Below are 15,676 nucleotides of genomic sequence, written 5' to 3'. Positions count from 1 at the left end.
TGAGCCACGGCAGCCCCAGTTTCCGTTAACCCCTGTGACTTGTCAAGGTGTTTAAGCAGTAGAAAGGGAGATTTAAAAAAATAAAGTGAGGAGCTCCTGATTCAAGTAAAGGTGACTGGAGGGAGAATAAGAAAACACAAAAGGCTAAAAGGAAACCGCACAAGCACAGGCAGTGTCCTATGCTGGCTTCTAGTCCAGCACTTACAAACAGTAATTGGTGGCTGAGGCAGCAGGTTATCGAGGCAGGGCCAACGCACCCAAGTGGAGAGGAGCGCTTGGGCCCGAGCCTTCGAGGAACCCATCAAAAGCTGGCTCAATTCAGCAGCCATTCCTAACCAAATCAAAGAACACCACAGTGGCAAGGCTAACGTGATCTAAGGTGGGCCACATAATCCATTCTGGACAATTCGGGTTTTACTAAGATATAGAACAATAATACCGACTTCTTGAGGGGGAGGAGGGCTGGAACAACGCGACGCCGGGCCTTCTGTATGTTCACATGCGCGTGGTCAAAACGCGACAGCCTCCTCGACAGACGGCATTTCTAGGGCTGCCCGCTCTGGAGCCTCGGGCGTCTCATGATCAGGAGTCACAAATCCAAACGGCCACAGGGGCTGGGCAGGCAACGCAAGGGAAAGAAGCAGTCCATGTGGGGATGGCTGCGCCAGACAGCGTGTTCTCCTCCTGAACAGCGCAGCCCCTGCTCAGCTGCGGCTGACAGGATGTCTCACGGGGACGCAGGCCCAGAGTTGCCCGATGTCCCCAAAGCCAGAACTCTGAATTTCCACATCAACTCTCTTGCTTTTTCAATGCTGGCAGCAGACCAAAGCAAACACAGCTGCAGGCCGTGTCTGGCCCACAGGCCCCCCGGTTTGCAGGGAGAACTGTCCAGGTCCCACATTTGCAAGGCCTTAAGGCGAAAAAAAGTTCTGGCTGACCTGACCGGAGAACAGGCCGGGGAACTGTGACAGCTGGCAATGCCCTCCTCTGCTGACGAGAAGAGCACGGAGAGAAAACCAGAGGGTCTTTCCATTGGAAGCAAGCGTGGCCTTCAAGAAGCCCCAGACAGGAATCAAAGATGAGATCACTCAGGTGGCTCAAGAGGGAAAAGGATTTATTAGCCCATTTCCAGGGCGGGGTGCCAGGGGCAGTGGCTGGGTTCAGCGTTCTCACATTCAGAGGGAAGAGAAGGCAGCAGTGAAACCCTACCTGACTGCCCTCACTCATTCTGATCTACATAGCTTTGTGCTCACAAAAACCATCCTCTCCTCCTGCAGGGAGGACACAGGGCCGGGGATGCTGACGTAGGGGTTGGGAATGGCTTGGCTTTACTCTCAGCCTTTACAGGCAGGGCTCGGGCTGGCGACCCAGGGCATTTGCCATTGTGTGCATAAGGAGTAAAACTTGGGTTAGAAGGAAAGGGCGGAGGGAGCTGGCAAGCCATTCTGACGGTCTGCACCAACCCCACAGTGTGGGCTGCTCCTACTCCTTGACGCGTCTGGGAGATTTTAACTTTATTTATAAAGAAGACAAAAATCCAAGCAGCATTAATTTAGGGGAACAAAGAAAGGTTCAAAAAACAAAACAAAACGTGGAGGGGCAGGACAAGGAGTTGATGAGCATCCAGAAGAGGAGGAGAACCAGTAGGAAGAAGTAGGAAGAACCAGTATTCCACCCAGTGCCGAATGTGCTTCTGTGTCTCTGCGGCCCCGGAGGCCCTTCCTTCCCACTCCCCGGCTGGTGGCCAGACAGCAGAGGGGACGCCAGAGTGACGTGAAGATGAGCCCCGGGGCCCTGTCTGGCTGCTGACATGGGGGGGTGCCGTGGATTTTTTTTACCCCAATCAATTCCTCCCACCTTCACCATCACCGAGTGAAGAAATTTTTAACTCTCCTGTCCAAAGTCCTCTGAGAATTTCTTCACTTTCAGGAGGTCCTCTGCATTCACGGTGGGCCGAGTGGTAGCCAGAGACCGGAGCATGTCCGACTGCAAAGACAAGGGCATGAAGCTGAGGAGCCAGGCTCCAGGTCCTCGGCCTCCCCGTGTCACAGAGCCATGTGGTCCAGGGCAGGAAGAGGCCTCCCCTCGTGGTCACTCCCAGCCCCAAGTGCAAAGCTCCCCTTGGTTGCCCAGCTTCTGCTTGAATGTCTCCTGTGACAGGACAGCTCTTCCCTCCTGAGGCGGCTCATGTCGTTTCCAAACAGGCCCACTCCTCATCTGAGAGAATCCAAGCTCCCCTCATCTCTTAACTCCCACGAGAAGCTCTTTCTGACTCCACACCCACCACACCAGCCGCACTGGCAGGACACCTGCCACACACAACAGGCAAGACTGTCAGCAAGACCAGGATGAGGAAAGGGCCAGACTAGTTCCATGAGGCTGCCTGTGCAACAGCATCAAAGCAAACTGCTGAAAGACACGGTCTCCTTCTGGGCACAAAGCAAGCCAAACCCGCGGAATGATGCAGTCACACCAGCTGGCCTTTTTTCTTGCTGAAGAAAGTAAAATGCTAACACTATGGCCTCATCCTGGGCCCGCAGTAAGTCTAATGGCAGGAGCTCCAGCTACCCAGAGCCCCATCGGCCATTCTGTTTGGGAGGAGGTACAACAGCCCAGGACAGAGAAGCAGAGCTTATTTTCAGACCCAAGGCCCCAATTTTCTGGTCTCCGTGCAATCCCTGGCCCAGCCAGCTGCTTACCATGCAAACCACAGGCTCTAAGAGTTTGTCACCAGGGACATCCATCCAAGTCATCTCCATGGCCTCTGGGTCCCCTGGGGAACATGGGGTCAGGAGGTCATCGATCATAACGCTAGGGTTGGTGCGGGAAGGGCCACAGACCTGAAATCAGAGGAGTCTGGCTGGAGGGGTTGCCCCTCAGCGCTTGGGGAAGAGACAGGTTGCCTCAGGTTCTGAGTCATGAAGAGAAGGGAATGGTAGGGAATGAACGCACGCCTGGGTTTCGAGGTCATCAGTCTGAGAAGGCAATGACTCCTTCAAAACTCGGGTTGGTAGTCAAAGTAGCTCGAAGTAGGATCTCAGAGGTTTGTGATTAGCCTGCTATTCCAGGCGCTGTTCTCCAGAATCTCAGTTTGGGGTCCAGAGTGCCCTGATATCTTCCTCTTGCTCGTCCACTCCGTCAGATCTCACCACAAATGCAGTGACATCAGAAATGTCTTTCCAACCAGTCTGCTTTATTGGCAACATCCCCCTGAATATCCCCGAGGCTAAGTCCCTCCTTCCTTCAACTGTTGACTCAAATGTCACCTGGGGTGATGTACCCCTTAAGAGTACAACCTGGGGGCGCCTGGGTGGCTCAGTCGGTTGAGCATCCGGCTTCGGCTCAGGTCATGATCTCACAGTCCGTGAGTTCGAGCCCCGCGTCGGGCTCTGTGCTGATGGCTCAGAGCCTGGAGCCTGCTTCAGATTCTGTGTCCCCCTCTCTCTCTGCCCCTCCCCCACTCATGCTCTGTCTCTCTCTGTCTCAGAAATAAACATTAAAAAAATAATAATAGGGGTGCCTGGGTGGCTCAGTCAGTTGAGCATCCGACTTCAGCTCAGGTCATGATCTCGCAGTCCGTGAGTTCGAGCCCAGCGTCGGGCTCTGGGCTGATGGCTCAGAGCCTGGAGCCTGCTTCTGATTCTGTCTCCCTCTCTCTCTGCCCCTCCCCCGTTCATGCTCCGTCTCTCTGTCTCAAAAATAAACGTTAAAAAAAAAAAATTTTTTTTTTAATTAAAAAAAAAAAAAAAGAGTACAACCTGCCCACCACGCTCCAAACTCCAGAACACCAGACGCCCTCCCCTGCTCTGTCCTTCCCCTCATCACCCTCAAAGAGACAAATTTCACCCCAACTAGACAGGAGGCTCCTACAAGGCAGAGATTTATTCTGCTCTGGTCACAAATGTCTCCCTGGCTCCTAGAACAGCACCAGGCGCAGAGTAGGACCCTTGGCCGACACTGGGCAGAGATGTGCTGTGTGAAACGAGATCCTCCTTCTAGCGTGTGATTTTGTGCCCAACACTTTTCACACATCGAGTGGGGCCCCACATGTGGCGGCACAGCCGGGGGTGGCAGAGGTGGCTGCCGTGGCCTCTGGCTTCACAGTCTGAGGTAGTCACACTCAAGCAAGAACTACAGGAAAGGACGGAGCAGGGGCAACCACAGCCCCTGGAGCCAGAGGGCTCATTTTGTACTTGCCCTTGATTCTCCAAGAGACCAAAGATGTATCATCACCTGAGCAGCCAAGCTGCGGGCCAAGAAAACAGATATCCGTGTTCCTATGACACTCCCTAAGCGACTCCCTGCCGGCCACTCACCTTTTTGAAGTGTGTTGCCGACTGTACTTTTCGAACAGGTTGCATGAGGGAGTCCCGCACAATGATGCTGATGTCAGCCCCTGAGTAGCCTTCCGTCTTCCGGGCCAGCTCATGGATGTTGGCATCAGTGAGGTTGTGGGGGGTGCTCCCCAGATGCAACCGGAACATCTGGGCACGGGCAGCCTCCTCGGGCAGCGGGATGTAAATCCGCTTTTCAAACCTAGAGAGCCAAGCACAGGGCAGGACTTGAGAGCAGATGGTACAACGGTCTTCATGGAGAAGGGCGTCGGGGTCCTCCCGAAGCTGGCCTCACCACGGACCCTGCTCGCCACGCAGACACGAAGAAGCCTCCACGGAAACGGGGTCGGGTTGCACCCACGGCTGCCAGCAGCAGGACTGACCACAGGTGGAGAAAGGCCTCAGCCCCTGGCTCCTACTGGGGAAGACTCACCTCCTTCTAATGGCTGAATCCAACACCCACGGGATGTTTGTGGCACCGAGAACCAGGGTCCCATCGTTGTTATTCCCCACCCCTGGGGAGAGAGGGGAACACAGATGCTGACCCAGAACACCCGCAAGGACCAGGCAGAATCCGTGGGAAGCACCCGATGCAGGATCTCAGAGGTTTGTGCCACCACCGGCAGGGCCACAAGCAGCTCTGCGGGGCCCAGAGCCCCGAACCCTGTCTGGCCCAGGGAGGGCAGAGGGCCGGCAGCGGAGGCCACGGTGACCTCACTGAAGGCCTGGGGAGATGGAGCTGAGAACCGCTCCCCGGACATTTTCTCTCCTCCCTAAGGACAACCAGACCCAGCCGCGGCTAAACGATGAAGCCCAGGGCTGGCTCTAGGTAGACCGAGAACCAGGGAGGGCACCCGGCACTGGCACGCACCCTGCATCTGGACCAAGAACTCCGTTTTGATCCTTCGAGCAGCTTCGCTCTCATTTTCATTGCGGGACCCGCAGAGGGAATCCACCTCATCGATGAAGATGATGGAAGGCTTGTGCTGCCTGGCCAGCTCAAACAGGTTCTTGACTAGCCTGTGAAGGTGACAAGCGGGTCTGGGATCGGGACACCCACACACATGCCCGGCCAGGGGCCCAGTCACTGCTTCTCTCGCCTTTCCCACAGGCGGGTCAAGACTCCAGTCATGCTTGGATTTCAGAAAAAGTCATCACACATCCACTGGCAGCACTGTACCAGGGGGAACAGCCTGCCTTGGGGACAGCCTCACTCATTAGCTCTGAATTTAGGACAAGTCCCTTCCCCTCCGCTCAGCCTCAGTGCGATCTTCTGCAAAATGGGAGTCGGTGTGGGAAATAACTGAACCACATGATGTCCCCAACAGGGGACACCCACCTGATACCCAGAGACTGCAAGCGCATTTATTTCCCTTCCCTTCACGAGGGCTCCTCTCTCCCAAGTTCCCAGTCAACGTCAGCACTCTTCGTCAGGACAGCGTCCCGTGCAACAAGCTAGCAAGATCCCCCTCTTCTGGCTACTTCTCCCTGACACCCAACAGCGGCTCCTCTGGGAGGTGCCGTGAGGGCAGGGCAGCAGGGCCTGGCAGCTGACTTACTTCTCACTCTCCCCCAACCACTTAGACATCAAGTCTGAGGAGGACACAGAGAAGAAGGTGGAGTTGTTGGCCTCTGTCGCCACCGCTTTGGCCAGGTAGGATTTGCCTGTGCCAGGGGGTCCAAAGAGCAGTATCCCTCGCCAAGGCGTACGCTTGCCTACGAGAAAGAACAAACTGAGGTGAGCTTCTTCCCGACTAGGGAAAGGGAACAGAGAAAAAGAGGAGACTTAAGGCGGGAGAGAAAAGTTCTACAAGACAACAGATTCTAGAAACGAAGGAATAAAGGGAACTGAACAGCCTGCTGAGAACTTGCTCCCAGCCCCGGCTCGTGACCCCCAAGACCTTGCAAAGTGACACTGGCCGGCACTGGTTCCTGACCCTGATTACTCACTGGGGTGGTCAAGTCAAAGTTCTAGTCGCAAAGGTGTTTCTGACACCAGGGAGGAGCCAGATGACGGCGATGAGCAGGTCCCGAAGCCTCTCCCGACTCAGAGCCCGTGGGAAGGTCAGGCCCTCACCCACTGACGGCCAAGAGAGCCGAGTCGCTGCCTGCTCCTGGACACCTTCAGCGTGGAAGCCCTGAGCTGGCTTCCTCAAAAACCTGCTGCTTTTACTATCTGGACCTAAAGTAGCTCCACTCTTACCTGTGAACAAATGTGGGAATTTAATTGGCAAAATGACAGCTTCTTTGAGGGCCTCCTTGGCCCCCTCGAGCCCGGCCACATCATTCCACCGAATGTTGGGCTTCTCCATCACAACAGCACCTACAAGAGGCAAGCGGAGCCTTTGACCTGGAGGCTGACTGTGGAGCCTGAGCCGACCCTTCAGGGGTCCTCACCATGTCCCCCTCCCATTGCTGCAGGGCCTCGGGCCTCTTACCCATCAGTTGTTCCTGCAGTTTCTTTTTCTCTGGATTATCCCCTTCACTGTCACTATCGCTGCTGGGAAAGGAGACAGAAGAGGACATCTAAAGCGAGAGGCGGTTGGGCAAGGAGGCACTGAGAGCAAAGTCAGGCTCTGGCTGCTGGCCCAGTGGCAGAGAGGCCTGTCCTGCTCAACAGTAGAGACCCACAAGCAGGTAACTCAAGAACATTCGGGCCGCCTGTTCTCGACACTCCCTCCACATCCTCTAGGAAATACTCCCGTCACCCATCCTTGTTTCTTCATTAAGGGAGCAAGAATAGAGATGTGTGCCCTCTCTAGAAGGCCGATGAGGGATGTGTGCTTTGGCTGGACTTCAGGAGCAGCTGGGGAGGCAGCTGGAGCTGTCCCCGGCCTTTCGCACAGACTTACAGCCAGATGGCAAGTGGCTGTGACTCAGAGAAGACGTGAAGTTTAAGTCTAAAGGGGAGCACTCAGGAAGGGAACATAGTCACTGGCCTCACCCCAGGGCCAGTCCCCTAATGGGACATAAGTGGTTGGCCCTCCTCAAAACTCTTCCAGCCCCCCCAAGATGCCTCACCCCCTGGCCCTCTTCCTCTCTTCTGAGAGCGCGTTCCCTGGCCTGGGCAAGCCCGTCCACCCGGGAGCCACGCCTCTCAGCTCTGGTGGGGCAGCTGACACATCACCTGCCTGTCTCCTGCTCTGTGACACTCCTGCCTGGGACCCTCCCCGTGGCCTCCAGGACACCACTGGCCTTGATGCTCAGCTACCTGGGATCTCTGTGGTGGGTAAACCACAGATGTGAGGAGAGAGGCTGCAGGGCGAGCACTGGCTTTGTAGCTGGAAACAGAAGCCCTGGGTGTGGGTCCAGACTCCATCAAGTACCGGCTCAGTGACCTAGACCGTATCTCTGAACTTGAGTGTGTTGCCCCATCGGTCAGATGAAGACAAGAACTCTGACTGTAACAGCGGCAGATACTTTTTCATCCTGACTGCAGGCAGAGCTCTCGGGGCTTTCCCCGTGTCCTCTCATTTGCTCCTTAGAGCAACACTGGGCGGGCAGGCCCGTTATCCCCCTTCTATAGAGGAGGAGCCTGGAGCCACAGGGGTCATGGCACTTGTCCACGGTCACTTGGCTAGGAAGTGGCAGAGCCAAGATATAGCCTGAGAGTCTGACTGCAGAATCCAAGGCCGGTGACCTCCACGCTGGCTCCCTGTTTCACTCACAGCTGAGGCACCGCCCACGGAAGTACTCTGCAAATCACCTGCGGAGAGCAGCTAGGGGCCTTGTCACTAGATGGGTGCAATTCCCCAGGAGGAAGGCGCTATGGAAGTCGAAGGCATCATGAGCACCAAGAATGGCAGGGAGGTGCTCACGGGGGCTCCGGTCCCGGCCGGGTCCTCCCCTCCTCCGTGCTCACCCCTTGCTCTCACTCTGATTTTCTTTGACTGGCTTCTTGCCATGCTTCTCTTTGTTTCGTAAATAATCCTTCAGCTTCTCCGCTCGGTCTAGGTACTGCATGCACTTGGCTCGAATGCTCTCCTTGGCCTTGTCGCTGTGTGCCTCATCTGCAAAAGGGGAATCAGAGAGGGGGTACCCGCTCTGCTCTTGCAGGGGTTCTGCAGCCGGGGAGGGCCCTGCTGTGACTCACATTTGATAGCGTGTAGGAAATACTCCACAGCATGCTGATAGAGCCGGAGTGCCTCCTCGTAATTCTTGGCTTTATCCTCTTCTGTGGCTTTTGTCACCAGGTCAATGGCTTTCTGGAAAGTCAAAGCAAGTACCTCAGTGCTTCCCAAGAGACCCAAAAAGCCCTTGGGGTCCCAGGCAGCAGGAATCCTGTGGATCTGTGGGTCGCACACCATTATGTCGGCCTCTATTTCCAACATGAACCAGAAAGGCCTTAAGAGGAAGCTTTAAATGACAGCCGTCCCTCTTCACAATGCGCTCATAGAGTGAAAAGCAACTTCCTTCTCAATTTCGCTCTGGATTTCAGCAAGTGGAAACCTGATCAAATATCTCAGGTTAGAGCTCAAAGGGAGAATCCACTTTCTATTCCGTGCCTCAAGGGAAAGAAAGGTGGACCCGGACCCGGACCCAGCACCGGACCCAGTGCCTGGAACAGGGGAAACACCAGAACGAACTGACTGCTGTGCTGCTCAGCATGAAGGCCAGAAACTGCATTTGACCTCGAAGGCCAGAGAAGAGCCAGCCCTGAGTTTTATGAGACGGACGAAAGGGATCTCTACTTCCTTCTACTGGCCCAACTTGCTTCTCTAGGGTGAAAAGGGAAATTTGCTACTTAGGGAAGGGATGCTTGGACACATGGGTCAGTAAAGCAGTAGCTTCAGTGAGAAAAGTGCTTGCTTACCCCAGACCCAGATATGTGCTACCAATTAAGGGGAACGGTCCTCTGGAGTCTTGTAAGAACCCTTGAAAGTGTCTCTGTGAATCTCACAAACCCTGTAGGCCTGTGCTCTAGACTGAACCTAAAACACGCTGGATCTTTCAGGCAGCTGCCCCACACCTACATATCCAGTTTTAGAAACCATGGCTTCACCAACCCAGGAAGCATTACCAGAATTATCTTCCCCAAGCTGATGAGCACTAGACACGAGGCGGGCAGATCCCACTGTAAACACAAAGTTCCATCCACAGCAAACAATAAACCTCCTGATCAGCTCTTGGCAGGGCCCAGGCTTTGTGCAGCCCTTCCTCATCTGAAAGTAAGAGGTCTCCGAAGGACACAGCTAGTCCTACAAAACTAACAGACTGGAGTAGGTTAGGCCAGATTGATGAAAACTGAACTCACCAGGTTAAAAAGATGAGATAAGGTGAAGGGGGTGTTGGCTACTATTTTCAAGCTCTGCTACCTCCACTACCTAAAAATAGAGAATGACCAGGAGCCCAGAACCTTCTGGAATGATTAGCTTAAACAATTTTTTTACATTTATTTATTTATTTTGAGAGAGAGCTAGTGGGGGAGGGGCAGAGAGGGGCGGGGGGAGAGAGAGAATCCCAAGCAGGCTCCACACTGTCAGTGCAGAGCTCAATGCGGGGCTCAGACTCACAAACCATGAGATCACGACCTGAGCTGAAAACTAAGAGTTGGACGCTGAACTGACTGAGCCACCCAGGCGCCCCCTGGAATGATTCATTTAAACACAAGCTTCTTGGGTCTACTCTCCCCGGACAGTGGCTCTTGAGCTAAGACATGAAACGAGTTCTCCTGTCCCTGATGGCTTCTCTTCTCCAGAACCAATATGCCCATCTCCTTGGACTTTTTCACTCTATATGCATTCTTGTTTGGGTCTGTCCTTTTGAAAGGCAGAGTTCAAAAAAGTAATCCAGGCATGCTCTGCCCACTGCCCCCCGCTTCTAGATACTTTATTAATTAATGCACCTAAGAGTACATTAGGTCTTTTTGGCATCTGCATAGTGTTTCATGTACAAGAGGCCGCTGGTGCAATGTGAGAAGGAGTAGTTTTGCCTAACACAACGGTGAGGTGACAGATAAAACTGCCAGCCTGCCACAGCTCTCGTAACACAGATGGCAGAGGATGAGGGAGAAAGACAAGGGTAAGGAAGATGTGTGAACACAGGGGCTGGCAAACTTTCCGTAAAGGAGCGGACGGTAAATGTTAGACTTTCCTGGCCATACAATCTCTGTTAGCAGCTGGCTACTCAACTCTGCCTTTGTAGCCCAAAAGCAGCCCAAAAGTTCCGATAAAACTTTATTTATAGACACTGAAATTTGAATTTCATGATTTTCACGTGTCATGAGGTATCTTTTCCCAGCATTTTAAAAATATAAAAACCTACGACATTATGATAAGTGAGGGAAACCAGTCAGTCACAAAGAACCACATATTGTATGATTCCAGTTATAGAAAATGCCCAGAATAGGCAAATCCATAGGGAAAGTAGATTAGTGTTGCCTAGGGTTGGGAGAGATAGAGGGTTTGGGGGATGACAGTAAAGGGTGTGGAGTTTCTTGGGGGGGATGAAGATATTTTAAAGTGTGGTGACGGTCACACAACTCTGAATAACTAAAAGCCATTGAATGATACACTTTGAATGTGGTTTATGTGGTGAGTTAGATCTTAGGGTTTTTTTTTTTAAAAACGTAAAAACACTCTTAGCTCAAAGAAAAAAAATGTCTGAGCAGGTGGGATCTACAGGCCAAAATTTACAACCCCCTGCGCTAACAGATCACAGCTTGTGCTGGTGGACGGTGGTGTCTGGCTTTGGACCCTAACTAATTCCTGGCCTAGTACCCCGATTTATTCCAGGCCTGTTCCCACCTTTTCCTCCGCCTTCAGGAATCTGAATGCCACCCATCCTGTCCTGATCCAGCCAAACGCCCCTTCTTCCACGAAGTCTTGCCTAACTCCCTCACACGCTTTATCTGTCATGACTTACTGAGCACTTACTATGTAGCACACACTGTGCCAAGAACGCTTTACCTGAATTACTCAATCCGGAGCCAGTGTCACAACAACCCTACAGGGTACTACCCCATTTTACTGACAGGAAACGCGAAATTCCAAGATCAAGTAACTGGCCCAAGGTCACACGCCAATGAGCGGCAAAGCCAAGACCGAAGCCCAGGTCGAGGCCTGAGCATGTTTCTGTTGGCCGGCACAGCAGGACCGGCAGCACCTGGAGGGTGGGTCAGTCATGCATCCAGGTGGCGCCACCCCAGCACCACCAGGCAAGATCTAGGGAATGAATGAAGGGTCGCCGGCCGACGAGAAGAAATCGGGGCCCCGGGGAAGGAGCGGGGACTCGTCTTCAGGGAGGCAGGGAGGGAGGGCGAGTAGCCCGACTGCGGGGCCGAGCTTCCCGGGCGGCGCCGGTGCGGTCCGCGAGAGGCTGATCCCCGCGGTGGGACCTGGGCGCCGCCGGCTGCACTCGGCGGCCTCGGGGCTCGGCCCGACTCGGCCGGGGGGCGGGGGCGCGGGCGTTCTGGACAGGAAGCGGCCCGTGGCTCCGAGCGCGTGAAAACAAACAGGCGGAGGCGGCGACAGGGCGGCGGGGCGGGAGCCGCGGGGCCGGCGCTCCGAGCAGGCCGCCCGCCCGAGTGCTGGCTCGCAGGCCCCGCCGCGCCTCCTCCGGCCTCCGGAAGCCGAGCCCGGCCGCGCCGTGGTACCTGGAGGGTTGACGTTGTCATTTCATCTCCTGGGTCCGCCCCACACCCCGCGGCGCTTCTTGCGGCCTCGGTCCGGCCCCGGGTAGCCGAGCTGCTGGGTCCGGCGCGGGGACCCCGGCGGGTTGGCGCTGGGCGCGGGCAGGGCAGCCGCTCGCAGCGGGAGCGGAGTCGGAGGGCGAGCGAGGAGCACGGCCCAGAGCGGTCGGGCCCGAGCCGCGCGACTTCCCCCCAGCGGCCACAGCCGGCACTGCAGGCAGCCCTCCCGGCGGCCGGGGGTCTGTGCCGGCGAGGTCCGGGGTGGGGCCGGGCGGAGGGCGTGTTAGGGGTGTGTTAGGGGCGGGGAGCCCAGCGAGGGCTGGGGTGGGGTTGGGTGCGGGGCGTGGCCTGAGTCAGGACCGAATAGAAACCTCCAGTCCTAGACCCCATTGCTGTGAAATAGCGCCTGTAGGTCAGTTTTTCTTGCACAGTATAAGCCTAATTTCCCAGAGCTTCGGGTTTCTGATATTTAAGAGGATGTACTAAAATTAGTATCTTGTCTGGCTTTTGGGGGGAATGAATGAGCTAACTAATGTAAACACAGCGTACCCCACACTGGGGGGATTCAGCCTGTTAAGTATTATTATAATGCTGGTGGCTCTGTCTAAAGCCAGCTTTTTATTTTATTTTATTTTATTTTATTTTATTTTATTTTATTTTATTTTATTATTTTTATTATTTTATTTTTTAAAAGATTTTATTTTTTTAAGTTATTTCTACACCTAATGTGGGGCTCAAATTCACGACCCCAAGGTCAAGAGCTCCAAGTTCCACTTACTAAGCCAGCCTGGCACCCCTGTTTTTATTCTTGTTTGATTTTAGACTTTTTCCTCTTTTTAAATGTTTATGTATTTATTTTTGAGAGAAAGAGGCAGAGAGACAGAGAACCCCAAACGGACCCACACTGTCAGCTCAGAGCCCCACATGGGGCTTGAACTCACCGACCATGAGACCACGACCTGTGCCTAAATCAAGAGTCAGATGCTCAACCAACTGAGCCACCCAGGTGCCCGTTTTTGTTTTTTAATATTAGCCCTTCTACTTTTCTCTTTAGGAAAGCGGGTTTCTTCTTCTTCTTCTTCTTCTTCTTCTTCTTCTTCTTCTTCTTCTTCAGATTTTTATTTTTTTAAAGTAATCTCGACACCCAATGTGGGGCTTGAACTTAAAACCCCGAGATCAGGAGTCACATGTTCTACCAACCGAGCCAATCAGGCGCCCTGGGAACGTGGCTTTCGTAAACCTCCAAAGCTGGGGGCTTTAGCCTGGTAAACTTCAGTATAGTTTCTGGGGATACAGCAATGATCAAAACAGGTCGAGGGCAGCCTACAGTTTGAGAAGATGATGTTCATCAGGAAAAATGATGTAGTAAGTGTGTTGAGGCCCATGTGTGAAAGCTCCTGAGTGTCTAACAGGCAACCTACATAAGATAGGTGGTCAGGAAAGTTTCCGTTTAAGAAAAGGTAACTCTAGCTCTAGTATGCAGAAGAGATTGCAAGGATGGAGTGACTATAGCAAGTGAAGCTACTGCTATAGTCCAGAAGAATGAGGGAAGCCTGGACTAGGGGCAGGGCCATGGAGAGACATGCACAGAATAGAGAGAGTTTGGAAGGCAGATCATAAGCACACAAATGGGTTAGATTTGGGGTATGGTGAGGGGCAGGAAGGGACGGAGATGACACCTGGGTTGCTGGCCTCAGAGCCTGAGGAGATAGTGATAACACTGAAATAGAGACTATATTGAACAAAGACCAGGCTCAGGGGGGTGGAGGAGTGAGGAAGATCACAAATTTGAGGTGCATTTGAAACATCAAGGGTCAGTTAGGCATATGCCTCTGGAAGTCAGAATAAAGAGGTGGGAGATGTACGTCTGCGGGACGCACAGGTATAGGTGGGAATGAGATCTCCTAGGGAAGAACAGGGTGCAGGGGGAGGTGACGGGAGAGCCTAGGACAGAGCTTGGAAGTTTATCGACAAAGGAGAGGAGGATGAGCCTGCAAAAGCAGCTCAGAAAGACAGCTGGAGAGAGAGGATAGCCACAAGAGTGTCTTGAGAGCCAGGGAAGGAGCGCTGGATGAGGAGCGGGGAGCACAGTGTCTAACACAGCTGAGAAGACAGACGGTGATACGAAGACACCAACCGCCTCAGCCAGAGATGTTTCAGTCAAGTGATGGGGGCGGAAACCATACCACAGTGGGCCGGGTGAGAGCGGGTCACCAGGGGGCACAACTCTTTCAAGAAGTTTGGAGGAAAGGAAGGGAGCCCTAGAGCATTAGCTGCAGGAGCTGAGGGGTCCAGGAAGGAATTTGTGATGGTTTTTAATGGGAGAAGAGTTCAGCATATTTAAAAATCCAATAGGAGGAATCTAGTTGGGGAGGCTAATGAACGGGAATGGGATCAAAACAGATGTAAGAGGACTGGCTTTAGACATGATAGGTGCAGGGAAGAAGATAAACAGATGCCTACCTAGGTCAGCCAGAAGATAACAAATTGGGCGGGTACTTCTGGGTGGCTGCGGTTTTCTCAGGGAGCTAGGAGGAAAGAGAATCTGTTGCGAGAGGGACAGAGACAGAGGTGGGAGGCCTGGGGTTTGAGCAGAGTAAAGACGGTTTGAAACCCTTTCAAGTGAACCCAAAGTGAGCAGTGTTAAGGGCATACCTGGTAAAGGCTGGCAACCTCTACAAATGTATAGAGGTACCAATTTGCCTTGGATTTTTCTCCCCAGGAGTCAGCTGCTCGGGCAGATGCAGGAAGAGAGCTGGGTTCCTCCAGGTGGCTGCTATGAAGACAGAGGAGCAAGGGATTCACAGGTTTTGGTGAGGGTGGTGCCGCAATGGTAGGCTGTGGAATCAGAGCTGGGAAAGGTGCGGGACTGACAAGAAGGTGAAAGAGTGGGTAGACTAGTTAAGGACCCAATAGACTGAAGGGTTGTCACAGTGGGGACGCACTGGAGAGAGATGCTTCAGTTATTGATTTCGGAAGATGCTCTGTTCCAGCAATAACAGTCTAGGGGGCGGCGGTGGGAGTGGGAGGATGGGGGAGCTGGGGTGAAAGGGCCATCGTCATACACGAGGAGGTTGAGGAACCAAAAGGCCAAGCAAGGTGCTGAGCGTGTCTGTGGACGGTGGAGTCAGGATAATGGCAGGAGTGGCAGGACAGGGTTTGCTGAGCCTGGGTGACACAGGGAGACACACACACATACAAGTCATGGCTCCTCAGCTTCTACCCTGAACACTGCTCTTTCAGACACTAACAGAGCTGAGTGGGGAGGCTTTTATTTGCTGTTATGCACCTGACAAAGGCACTGCCCTTTTATTTATTTAAATTTTTAAAAGTTTATTTAGAGAGAATGCGCACATGAGCTGGGAAGTAGACAGAGAGAGAGAGAATCCCAAGCAGGCACCGTGCTGTCAGCACAGAGCCCAATGTTGGGCTCGAACCCACAAAACGTAAGATCGTGACCTGAGACGAAACCAGCAGTTGGAGGCTTAACCGACTGAGCCATCCAGGTGCCCCAAGGCCCAGACTTTTTAAATCATTGAGAGGGCAGGGCTGGGTCTTTTTCAGGGCTTGATAGGGGACTCACTTCATATTTGCTGGATGTATTAATAATGAATTCATTAAGAAGAAATAAGGGACCCTAACTGACAGATGAGAGTGAGGCAGAGTTGAGAACATACTAACCTCCCACACTAGACAGGGCTGCACAAGTTGG

At 53.5% G+C, this 15,676-nt stretch overlaps 1 protein-coding gene across 2 annotated transcripts; it reads right to left on the bottom strand.

Moving 5' to 3' along the window:
* Positions 1–1,097: 1,097 nt before the first annotated feature.
* On the bottom strand, positions 1,098–12,122 carry VPS4A (vacuolar protein sorting 4 homolog A). 2 transcript variants are annotated; one of them, XM_019455434.2, is made up of 11 exons: positions 11,929–12,122; positions 8,428–8,539; positions 8,197–8,344; positions 6,773–6,831; positions 6,538–6,657; positions 5,894–6,050; positions 5,206–5,354; positions 4,768–4,849; positions 4,317–4,536; positions 2,700–2,840; positions 1,098–1,986 (listed from the first exon to the last, which is right to left on the bottom strand). In XM_019455434.2, exons 1-11 carry the CDS (start codon positions 11,947–11,949, stop codon positions 1,885–1,887), a joined length of 1,311 nt encoding a protein of 436 aa, XP_019310979.1. In that variant the 5' UTR covers positions 11,950–12,122; the 3' UTR covers positions 1,098–1,884. The 2 variants fall into 2 exon arrangements, with proteins under 2 accessions (XP_019310979.1, XP_019310978.1); XM_019455433.2 differs by having other exon boundaries at positions 6,773–6,834; positions 11,929–12,121.
* Between the last annotated feature and the right edge of the window lie 3,554 nt (positions 12,123–15,676).

This window comes from Panthera pardus, unplaced genomic scaffold (genome assembly GCF_024362965.1).
Source record: "Panthera pardus isolate Hobbes unplaced genomic scaffold, ASM2436296v1 HiC_scaffold_19, whole genome shotgun sequence".
NCBI lineage: Eukaryota > Metazoa > Chordata > Mammalia > Carnivora > Felidae > Panthera > Panthera pardus.
The sequence above is the reverse complement of the archived record's forward strand: the minus strand, read 5'-3'. Positions and strand labels throughout refer to the sequence as shown.